The sequence below is a fragment of the Colletes gigas genome, unplaced genomic scaffold (assembly GCF_013123115.1).
Source record: "Colletes gigas isolate AHSC1104 unplaced genomic scaffold, ASM1312311v1 Colletes_gigas_Sc00018, whole genome shotgun sequence".
Lineage (NCBI taxonomy): Eukaryota > Metazoa > Arthropoda > Insecta > Hymenoptera > Colletidae > Colletes > Colletes gigas.
The window spans coordinates 4437326-4450290 of NW_025106647.1; the positions used below are offsets into that span (position 1 = coordinate 4437326).

General features: G+C 32.3%; 1 protein-coding gene across 1 annotated transcript; it reads right to left on the reverse strand.

Moving 5' to 3' along the window:
• Positions 1–1220: 1220 nt before the first annotated feature.
• LOC122400544 (signal recognition particle 54 kDa protein) lies at positions 1221–11973 on the reverse strand. Its single transcript, XM_043402071.1, has 10 exons — positions 11959–11973; positions 11647–11872; positions 8691–8867; positions 8217–8446; positions 5914–6064; positions 3705–3853; positions 2771–3032; positions 2419–2527; positions 1706–1972; positions 1221–1430 (listed from the first exon to the last, which is right to left on the reverse strand). The coding sequence occupies exons 2-10, from the start codon at positions 11722–11724 to the stop codon at positions 1333–1335; spliced, it is 1521 nt and encodes a 506-aa protein (XP_043258006.1). The 5' UTR covers positions 11725–11872; positions 11959–11973; the 3' UTR covers positions 1221–1332.
• Between the last annotated feature and the right edge of the window lie 992 nt (positions 11974–12965).

Here is a 12965-nt window from a genome sequence, read left to right on the forward strand (position 1 = left end):
ATTTTCCATTAGTATGTAGTCTCGAAAATATGTCTACCAAATATTAAATTGAAATTCGGAAAACTAACGAAGTTATAGCCTGCTGAAATGTACCACACGTAGGTATAACAACTGGACGTGAAACTTTAAAGCTGTTTTTCTCGAAACTACATTTTTCGGCACTGCGTGCGTGATAACTAAAAAACTATTCAAGATATCAACATCAAATTTATACAGTATCTTCAGAACTGGTCTCCCTATAGCATGAACTAGGATAATTGCGATATATGCAATACTTTTTCTTTTATTAACAAAAAAGCAACCAAATATATGAAAATATTCAGTATTTTTTCGTAAAATAGCTGCCATTTTGCCATTTTTTGTTTTTTTGAAAAGATCCTAGTTCATGCTATAACCACACTCATCTATATTAAGAATATCGTTGGTTTTAGGATTTCGAATAACTTGTTCGCAAGATATCACGTACGCAGTCGGGTGCCGTTCGTAAAAACTGTTGTTTGATGATCAACAAAAACAGCGTAATCAATAGATATTATGCGTTGCAAAAATTCGTAAATATAGCTAAATATATAATAAATGTATCTACAAAATCCGGAATTAATCGCTCTTTAATAACCCGCAAAAAAAAATCACAAAGAAACACGTATTTTTCATGCCTACAAGGTAGAATGGCCCCTTAAGCTAATTTTGTTTTTGATCCGATAATAAATTTCGTATTCTGGAATATAATAATATACCATACGATGTATATACTATTTCTTAATTCTTTCATTCTGACTGTAGTCATATGATTACATATTTAAAATTATTGAATAAAATATTACCGTCATCTGTATCTTCAAATCTATGAATATAATATATTAGGTCATTTTAATTTTATGTAATTGTAGTAGCATGTATTTTAGCATTTATTTAAACATTTAATGGTAAGGTAAAATGTATTATTATCAATTGCTTAAATGTCGTTACAGTACGATGATTGATAAGTACTACTATAAATACAATGAAAGTTTACGAGAACTTTGAAAATTATCATATATGTTTGTAATAAAAAGTTGCATATAGACAAAATATATGAAGAACGGAAAGGAAAATAAGAATGCAAATAACTACAGAAGGAATACATATAGTACAGAAAATCACTTTTTATTTTTTTTTTTTTCATATTGAGAAAAATCTTTAAACATAAATAATAAAATTTTCCCTAAATTTTTATTATTTTTTAAAGAGATCATCCTCGATAAAAAGTCACGGCTTCGAAGTCCTTTCCTCTTCTTTGTTAGTGACTGATGTTTAACGAAAAATTATATCAGAGTCTGACAGAGCCAACTCTCACGACTTTCCACCAAAACCACTCATTAAGTTTCCGAGTCCACCTGCTGCACCTTGTTGAAGTTGCTTCATGATGTTCTGTAATCCTGGCATACCGCCTGGCAGAAAGAATTTAAGTGTATACAATAATCACTCGCAAGCTGCGACGAAATTATCATCATTACTTCCTAAGATTGTCAGCACAGAACTCGCAAGTACAACACACCAATTCCTCAAGTCATTGTTCATATTTTTACATTCTTTAGAATACTTCACAATCAGTCACCAAACAAAACACTTTTCAATCGTATCACTTCTCAATCGATCGTCAAACAGAACACACTCGTACCACAACTTAGAACTCTTATTATAAACCAGTATATGAATGACTTACCCATTTGATGCAAAACTCTTGGGTCCATCATTTTTGCCATTTGATGATTTAATTTCGCCATTTGCGTCGAATTTACATTTTTAGTCATATCTCCAGCTTTAAATAATCCCTTAATACCACCCATTTTCTTTACAACAGCTGCGAATTTCGTATACTGTGTAATTAAATCTTTAACTTCTTTTTCAGTTACTCCAGAACCTTGTGCTACCCTTACTATCCTGCCTTGTTGTTTGCTGAACAATTTTGAACCATCCCTGTTATCCAGTTCTATAAATATTAGTTTACGTTAATAATTTCTATATTCTTCAGTTATTGCTATTTAACCCTTTTAGTACGGGTGGTGACTATAGTCGCTATTGTCAGAAACCGTGACAAACATAATGGCCGACACTTCTGTCATTGGAAACGTTGCGTGATCTAACCGTCCCGTGTTAATATAAATGCCTCAGAAGCACAGTTGAGTTTAGATCAATATATCACTAACATTATATTGTAGCAAATTGTCGTTTAATGTCACGTATACTATGCAGTTAAAAACAATATTAATCGCCACGATACTTCAAATATCGCGAAAATAAAAAGATAAAATAATATAAAGGTAAATAGTATTCGGAGCAGGTGGAGATTATAGACATAGAGGTTACCTTAAAATGAATATTTCATATGTTCTACCCCAATAACTAGCGGTTATTTAATTGCAAATAAATATTAACCTGAGTCGTTCATACTATCCATAATGGTCATCAAACGTTTTAATCTTGCCATGGACTCCTGTTCTGTACCTTTCGACATAAAATCTTGGCTAAAACCAGGAATCATCCCCTATTTAATAAAAAAAAATATTTTATTCATTTTAATTTGCGATCGTATAAACCGATAATGACGCATCAATAGTTGAAAGTTCAAATAGGAATTAATGTACCAAATTTATGTGAATTAATACTTCTAAAAGATTTAAGGAATTTAATAAAGGTATATAAAATGTTAACGAGGACCTAAAATAATAATATCAGTAATACTCCCGTAAATGCATAACAATAAATTCACCATAAAAATAGAACCCACCAATAGTTGAGAAAATGGACCCATTTTCATAATATTTTGAAACTGCTCATACATATCCCTCAAAGTGAATTGACCATGTTTGATTTTTTCGAGTAATTCTTCATTATCATCAAGATTTAATTCATTCACTTTGTCTATAAGACCTTCTATGTCACCCATACCCAATAGTTTGCTAATAAAAGGCTTTGTTTTGAATGGCTCCAAGTCATCTATGTGTTCTCCTGTGCCTACAAAAATCACTGGACTTTGTGTTGCAGCAACCCTATAGAAATATACGTACTTACGTAATACGAAAAACTTCGAAAAACAATAGTAATTAAACGATCGAACAATAAATTAATTTTTGGACAAATGATTCGTGACGTAAATTGCTATTACAATACAAAGTAAATAAGAACTAACATATATGTAGAAATAGAAAACATAATAATGAAGTATGTCTATACATATACATATATAAATAAAATTGTAACTTTGTCTAAACCGAATTACAAATTTTTGCCTGTCTATCTGTTTGTTCGACCTGGATTAACTCAAAATCTACCAAATTGATTTTTATTAAACATATGAAGGAACGGGATAGGCTATGAACCCATTTCTACTTATCACGTTTAGTACCAAGCTAATTAAGCTTATGTTTGCATTTGCACCCACGCAATAGCGCCAAACATGGCGACGCAACGAGCTGTAAGCACTCACCGTGGAGCAGCAATGTATTTGCACCAAGTTAGCTCAATTCAATAGTAAAGAACTTTTGTCAAAAACGACTTTACATTGTTAATGAGAACTGTTTTTAGTGATTACTAAATTCCACAGTAGTTAGTATCACTTACTAATTTAAAATGCATGCAAGCGTACAAAATATTACGGAAAATACTTCAAGATTATTTTATTAAAATTTGCAAAGACCATTTTAAGGATCGTAAAAACTTACGCTGAAAGAGCACCTCCACCTTTCGCGTGTCCATCAAGTTTCGTAATGATGATAGAACCAACATTAACGCGTTCTTTAAAAGCTTTTGCTTGAGCTTCGCAAGCCTGTCCTATTGTCGCATCCATAACGAAGATTATATTATCTGGTTGCTGAAAATAATTAAAACTAAAATTAAACAAATTAAAACAAGCCCAACTCTAAACCATTTCATCAAAACTATAATACTAATCACAGAATATTAATAGACTAGTTAGTATAGTAATTTTAATTTTTATGGAATGATTAGAGTTGAGCTAGTTGTTTCCCTGTAGCGAGTGCGATACCCAGCTTAGGTAATACATGGAACAAAATTAAATTTGATCGATAGATTCACCTGTTATATAAACATAAAAAATGTCGATTATCGCAACAATACAATAGAGCAATACTTGAGTAACTGAAAGAAACGCGAGACCAAAGTCTCATAGTTATAAAAGCATAGATAAAAGTTGGATATATGCTCGAAAATTGAGACTTTAAGTCAGACGTTTATGGAGTAGATGGATCAATTCTAATTAGAGAAACAGCCCGAGTCGACTGGCGAACGTAGAAAAGGACAGCGAGTGAAAGAGAAGGAAGCCCTTCTCGACTGCCGAGTTTTGTGATCTATCAAAGGGCATTTCCTCTAAGTGGTGGGGATGAACATCGAGCATTTATGTATTAGGTCATCCCATAAGTAATGTCGTTTTTTAACGGTGACTTTCGGTGAAAAAAATTAATACTTACATTTATTTTCAATCATCGATATATTGACCATCAGTTTCGATGACCTTTTCCCGTCTATCAGTCAACTTTCTTATTCCATTTTCGAAAAACTTCTGGGATTTTGAATTAAAATACTCATTTAGTGCTGATTTTACATCCTCGCTATTGTTGAAATTTTTTCCACTTAAAAAATGTTGCATTGACCGGAATAGATGATAATCGCTTGGGACAAGATCTGGAGAGTACGATGGGTGTGGCAGAAGTTCCCAATTGAAATTTTTAATTTTTTGTACTGTTATCCTTTGCTGTGTGGCCTAGCGTTATGGTGATGGAATAGAACACCTTTGCGATTCACTAATGATGGTCGTTTTTCCACTAACGCTGCTTGAAGACGTTCAAATTGTTGGCTGTAAATTTCAGCTGGTACGGTCTGATTTTGCTTTAAAAGCTCAAAATGAATAATTCCTCTAATATCCCACCACGCGCACGACAAAACTTTCCGAGGATGAAGCCCTGGTTTTGGGCACTGTAAAGATGATTGAACAGGTGATAGCCATTGATGTTTTCGTTTGGGATTGCAGTATAAGACCGACTTTTCGTCACCAGTAATAATCTGATCGAGAAATGAACGATTATTTTGTCGATCTCGCAGAGAAGCACAAATGTTCATGCGCTGGTTTGTATTAAATGTCTACGGACAGTACTGCTGCTACTGCCTAATCTCTCAGCAATTTCATCGGTAGTTAATTGTGGTTCTAACTCGATTAAACCTTCCAATGCCTCAGGATTGAACGTTGTCGGTCGACCAGATCTCGGTTCGTCAGAAAGGATAAAATCACCTTTTCGAAATTTGGAAAACCATCTTTGACACTTTCTCAAATTCAAAGCATGTTCACCATACACTTCACAAATATTTCAACCGTATCCGTAGTTGTACTACCTTTTTTAAATTCATAAAGCATACAATGCTGCAAATGAAGTTCGCACACGCTCATTTAAAAATCTTTTTTTCAACTGAAAAATGTAGATCAAACTGCATCGAACGCAACCGATAGATTGTCGCTAGAGAGCACTCTTTAAGCTACATAGAAAGAAGTTTCTATAAACACATCGCTGAGATGCGATTCAAGTGTTTATTTATGGTACGATAAGAGACGACATTACTTATGGGATGACCTAATATATCTTATACTATGTAGTGTAAAAAACAAACATATGAGTAACTGTAACATTGTGATAATTCTGCTGTAATTAATTCGCTACCCTTAACAATAAATATTTGAACCGAAGCATATTTTATATAGCTACATTCTTTTGCACAAAATAAAAAATCAAAGAATCTTAATTTGCTGATTCACACTTAATTCAACAAATTAAAATAATTTAAAAATTCGGAAAGATTCTCGGTCAGTCATCGCTAATTAATTATTACTAACAAAGTATGGATAACATCCAAAGTACTTACGATTGCGTTCACAACTTGAAGCATTTCTTCAAATAAGGACTCTTCCTGTTTGTGCCTGCCACTAGTATCGACGATAATGATTTCATATCCTTCCTTCTTAAACATTTCCACACCATCCTGTGCTATTGTTACTGGATCTACTTCTGTGTAACTAATTAAAAAATTCTGATAATTATAATTATATTCCTTTTTTAGTACTATCATTATCTACAGTCGATCATAAAAATACTCAAATATCAATATAATTTTACGATATGTGCTCTGTATTTTACGTAAATTTACAATTAACAAATAAAAGTATTATTTTATGTTACAGTTTCTAGTTAATAAAAATGCAAAAACTTTTTGTATATTGTGTACTATTGTTTAAATAAAAAGAGAGAACTGACAAATAGGTATTTTTATCGCAACAATATCTATATCCTATACGGGGTGTTCGGCCATCCCTAGGAAAAATTTTAATGGGAGATTCTAGAGGCCAAAATAAGACGAAAATCAAGAAAATCAATTTCTTAAAAAGTTATTAACAGAATTAAATTAAAAAACTTCAAATCATTCACGGAAAAATTATTTTCAGTTGCGAGGGTCAAATACAATCATTTTTGGTGAATAGACATACCCACGAATTCCTACGTACTTTTGAGAAAAAAATTCTTTACCGAAAATATACTATGTGGATGGAAATGTTTCTATAACTTTTTAACGAAGCCTCAATCAACAAACAAGCATCCTTGATTTTCGTCTTATTTTGGCCTCTAGAATCTCCCATTAAAATTTTTCCCAGGGGTGGCACTTTAAACTTATGAAATTTAATTTATTATTCGTCAATCCTATTTTTGGAGTATCCATTTCTTTGCGCGTGTTATAAACATGTTAGTGCGTTATAAATAATTCTTTAGATGTTTTTTTATTTAAAAAAACTATGGTTTTCACGTTATGACTAGTATAACTTTTATCACTGTCGTGACAATAAACTTTATTATCATTTCATGAACAATACGAACAGATTCTGAAATTACTTTAGTTTACCCTATTTTTAACTGCATAGAAATAGTCGGAAAACCGCTATCATGTGAAAACGTACCTTTAATATGATAAATAATTACTAGAAACTTTTGTGTGATGCATCGTACACCAACCCGAAGCCATGCAACTTTTATTTAACCTGATTAAACTGATTTTCTCTAGGGACAGTAATACTGATGTAAATACAGCTGTCATGAAAAGTGAGCTAACACGATTTAAAAATCTATTTTTACAGCTTCAATGTAAAATAAAATCCTAAGAAAATGGTGAGACTTGCCATAAATAAATACGAGGCACGCTTCAAAATGTGTAAGGGTCATTCCATGCGAAATCGGACACCTTTTGGAGTACCATGTCAGATTTTGCTATAGTTTAAATATGTTGTAGTCTTTAGTGATATGTAATCGTATCTCGAAGGATTTTTTTAAATTTTTAAAATTGTTGGTTTTACATCTATTTGAAATATACAGCTCACTTTTTTTCAATAAATAATAGCTGCTAAAGTAAGAAAGTGATAAAAATGCACCTTTAAGTACTTGTAGTAGATCCATGGGAGTACCAAATAAAAATTATTTCAATTAAAAAAAAATTTTTGTTTACTATTTATTTTGCAATTGTTTACAACAAATGTCATTTTTTTATAGCGGGGAAATATTTAAAAATCTGAAAAAAATGAGCATATAGTCCTGTCCCTTTACGGACAAAGTTTTAGAAATACGGACACTTTAAAATTGGCCTTATGAAAATTAATTGAATATAACACTGCGTCGTGTCCGTGGCATGCTGGCTCGACTGGCCAAGTCGCGCGGTGCCTGCATCAGCCAAGCGGATATTCCTGCTACTGTTATACAGGGTGTTCGGCCACCCCTGGGAAAAAATTTTAATGGGAGATTCTAGGAGCTAAAATAAGACGAAAATCAAGAATACCGATTTGTTGATGTAGGCTTCGTTAAAAAGTTATTAATGTTTAAAGTAGCACCCGTACTGAATTTTTTTCTCGAAAGTGCGTAGGATTTCGGGAGTATGTGTAATGACCAAAAATGATTATAATTGACCCCCGCAACCGAAAATAATTTTTCCAGAACGATTTGATATTTTTGAATTTAATTATTTTTAACGAAGCCTCGATCAACAAATTGGTATTCTTGATTTTCGTCTTATTTTGGCTCCTAGAATCTCCCATTAAAATTTTTTCCCAGGGGTGGCCGAACACCCTGGATAGGGTGTTGGACTGCTGGAAGGTGTTCCTTATCAAATGAAATAAAATGTTGACTAACCTTCCGTAAAACGGGATTCTCGCTTTCGTTGAGTTTTGTTTTATTTGATCGTAAGCACCAGCGCGGAAAGTATCAGCACAAACCAAACAGGCTTTCCAATTTTTCTTCAGGTAATGATATGCAAGTTTTGTGCAAGTGGTAGTTTTTCCTGAACCTTGCAAACCAACAAACATAATTACATTTGGTCGTCCTTTCACAGGCTGATAAGCTTTCACTCCTGGATCAATCAACTGTAACAGATCAAAAATTTTATTTAATAATTTCTAATTACGACTAACCGTTTATAAAAAATCTTTTACTAGCAAAAAAAATGTTCGACTCGGTAAAATGACAATAAAACGAAATTGATGAACATAGGTAACAAAGTTGATCATATTTTATTACCAACAAATAATTTTTATTAAAAACATAAGTAAAAATAGAATTGTTTTAAAAGACTTTATTTTCAAACAACGAGCAAATGATGTAACTTACCTTTACAAGTTCTTTGAAGACGGCACTTTGTATCATCCTCCTTTTATTAAGACCTCCAGCCATATCATCAAAGTCAATAACAAGACGTACATTTTCTCTGAGTTTCTTAACAAGTCTTATGTTGACATCTGCTTCCAGTAATGCAGCGCATATTTCTTTTAGCATAGAATTAAGAACCTATAAATAACACAAATAGATTTTATAATTTACGCAACTTATATACTACATATACATGTGCTTAAACCTATTTTATTACTTAATTTTATCACTAAGAAATGTAATTAGTCCCCCTGAAACTACAAAATTCAGTTCGTCTTCGCAGTTCATTATCTGACGAGTCATAATCAATTTTACAATTTTCGGGGTCGTTGAGTATACATAGTATACAAGTACAGCAATGTTTGGATAACTGCGAGTCATTTTCGATTGAATAAGTGAACGGTAGTCATCCCTACTACTGAGACGGGACTCCCCTTGACATACCGAAAAGCTCAACGTCGAGCTGACCACATAGTATAATCTGATCTGGGCTCGAATATCGATGAGACAATACATACATAGTACAAACATATAGATGAAACTTTTTTATTTTTTTTTAGACAAAAGTTTTACCAATGTGTTTGTAAAAGTTTTCTGATTAAAATAAGACCAAACACGATATAATTTGTTTTAACCTACTTCTAATGGGACATAAGTGAAATGAGTTATTTTCACTCATTAAATACGCAAATATGATCCAAGTTATATCGTGTTTTATCTTATTTCAATCAGAAAAACGTCACAAATATATTAATAAAGGTCCCATCAACAAAAAATAAAAAATACATAAGTTTCACATTGTGTTATTCTTATTTACCCCTCATTCATTGTCCTTTTCTATGTTCAACAATATACACAGCCAAACACCGTAGCTCGGCTTGTGCCTTTCTGGGAACTGAAAATTAATCATGCTTTTATAACTGTGAGATTTCAGACCCGTGTTCCTCGCAGTTATCCAAGATTTACTGTATTTCTTCTTACATGCACAGTTTCCTACTCTTTTATATTGTCCATTCATAAATATTCTTACGCAGAGGTATACTGGTTCTGTTGAGACATTTTGTATGTTCAAATAGATTAATATTCTCATTGAACTACTCTACCTACATATGTAGAGACGCATTGTTACACATTGCATAACGTAATTGGAACAAATGAATATCGTGTCTCATGTCTCGTAGGATTATTCAATATTTAAAAAACTGTTTTACAGATGTTTAAAATATGATACTAACTTTTCATTAATAAATGATAATCGCTAGTTTGACAATCGGATGACGATGATTTTTTCAACATTCATATTACAGAAAAAGATTTATTAACTGAAACTTACTTCGGTTTAAAAACAAATTTGTTTAACAATTTCTTTTGCAATTGTTTTAAAGAAATATTCGTTAATAAAAAGAGGGTCATATTAAAATTAACCATACGTTAAATAATTCCATTGCAATTGAAGATTGATTGCATTTGATCTTTAAGTAGATTGATACTCAACATTGTGACGATATAGGTGCAAAAATATCTCCAAAAATTTTAATACATTTGTGATAATCAATATAAAAGCAATTAAAATATAACACATTTCAATAACAAAAATATTTTAAAAAACTAAAATTTTCGCAATTTACATTTTTTAATGGATTCCAGCGAGAAAGCTAACTGATTCATGCTTAGAAAAAATGAATGATCAGTTTTTAACTTTGTAACATACCTGTGATTAAAAATATTCTTATCTTTCTTGTACATTATGTGTTCCCACTTTATTGTTTATTTTTTATTTTAAACATTTTTGTGCCAATATACTTTCCTTTAAAAGGTGTTACAAATTAATCTAAAATAATCTTTGGAAGCTATTACAGAACCTGAATTGTTTATGTGCTTGTTCTCACTTATATGATTTCACAAAACTCTAATATAATTTTCACTTTTTCTATCAAGCTCTAAACCACTATTATTCCAAAAATTTCTGTTATGCAATTATTTAGAAAATTAGATGACAATAGGATCTAAATCAGCAATGAAGAATCTGCTACCTACAAGCTATATGTGACCATTTGAGACATGGTTTAGTCTTTTTCACATATTTTCTCAATTATTTATTTTTATTTATAAATTATACATTCTTAAAATGATGTGTATTTTAATTGATTGAAATTAAGATATCATTTTTAAATTACAATATTAAAAAGGTAACCATTCTTAAGAATCTATTTTTGTTTTATAGTCAGTATGTCATCCTTCTTGTTTGATCCATGAACAAACCACAAAGTAATTGTAGATTATAAAATCTCATTCGTTTATGAGTCCCTAAAAAGGCATTAAGTTACATTTAAAGAAACACCTCTTTCTATTTACAACAAAACTGACTGTTCATAAAGCACATAGCATTATAAGGAATCCATGAAGTGATATACAGCCGTTTAGTGTCAAACGGTTCTCCTCTTGATCTACATAACCTACATAGTCCAACGAAGAATTTGAAAATGAATTAAAATAAGAATAGAAATGTGCAAGCATCAATTGCTTGTAAGACGTAATATCTTCAATGTTGAAACAAATTAAACATTATTTGAAACAAAATAACTATATTACTAAATATTAAAATTACATGTGTACATTACACATAATTCATAACTTGTCATTCTTTAAATATTATCCAACTATTTTAATACATATTATTATATATTTATTACAATATTCATAAATCATCTACATATATAAATTCAACATTTTCAATAACAAGGACAAGAACTTAATGTCTGATCACAAAAGAATAAAACCATACTCAGTTGTTTTGTGTATGAATAATGAAGTTAATGGCATAATAAATCTAAACATATCCTATTGTATGAATACTTTCATTAGTAACAGTATGTGAAAATATATTTTCAGGTTATGTTCATAAAGGAATACTTACTTCTTCATTAATAACGGTTGCATTGCTGAGAGATCGTAATGCAGATGTAATTTTACGACCTAAGTCTGCGAGAACCATTTTGCTGCCACTATCTAACGTTCACGTAAACAGAATGAAAAGATAAATGTGCCCAGTTGTTATCCAGCTTTTGCCAACACACTTTGATGACACATTCGGGTTTCAGTGCAAAATGAAACTAAGTATTTATAAGTATTTACTAAAAAAACTAGAATTTTTAAAATTAAAAATTACTTGAATATCACTTTATAAAGAATTATCAATATATTATTTTTACTTTGCACACAATATAACCTGTTAAACGTAGATACAAATTGTAGGCAGAGGTGCCAGAAGTGCACCGTAGGTGCTCTCTCACATTATGCCAGATCACGTGTACGTGAGCTTGTAGTTTCGGAAAGTCGACAAAGGCAAACTGACGCATGCTCTCTTTCTCGATTCTCCGAAGCTGCCCGAAGTAATTTCGGACCGCCTCGTGGAAGTCGAGAGAGAAAGGCTCACATTTGCTTTCTCGCTCTTGAACAACTGAAATCCGACATCCCGTCAACGACATACGATTTGGAATCTCGACTGCTCAGGCATTTTTACTTTCTGACCTATGTAGGCGCACATAAGCAAAGTACCCATAATGAAAAAAAAATTTTGTAAAATTTATTTTACGGAAATACACGTTTAAAGACCCCCTGATCATATTTTAATTATTGAAAAAAAAGAAATTTTTGTTTATTATTCCTATGTATGAGCGTACATTTTATTGTTTCCCCTTAGGGTTACATAGTCTCTCCTCCTTTCCCTCACAATTCCTCCTTAAACTAACTTAATGCTATCCTTCACCCATCCTCCTTCATTCGCTTTCCTCCCCTCTCCTTCCCTCCGCTTAACCTACTCTTAACCTAACCTTAACCTACGCGCCTTGTACGCTCGCATTCGCTCGCTTCGTCTCGCCACGCCTCGCATTCGCTCGCTTCGTCTCGCTTTGCCTCGCTTCGCTTTCTATTTCCTATTCTTAAAACTACGCCTCCGTATTTCCACGCCCGCCTCCTCCGCCTTTGACTTCCATTTCCCTCCTTTCATTCCATTCCTTCTTTCACTCCTTCCTCCTTTCCTACCTCCCTCCTTCCTAAACTCTCTCCCCCCTTTCCTCCTCTTTTCCTCCAGTCTTTTCAACCATCCCTCCCCTTTCCCTTCTTCGTCCAAAATTTCCCTTATCTTTTCCCCAACCCCCTTTTCCTCTGCCTTGTATGAGCGTACATATGTATATTATTAATACGATTATTCAAAGTCAAAATACTTTACGATTG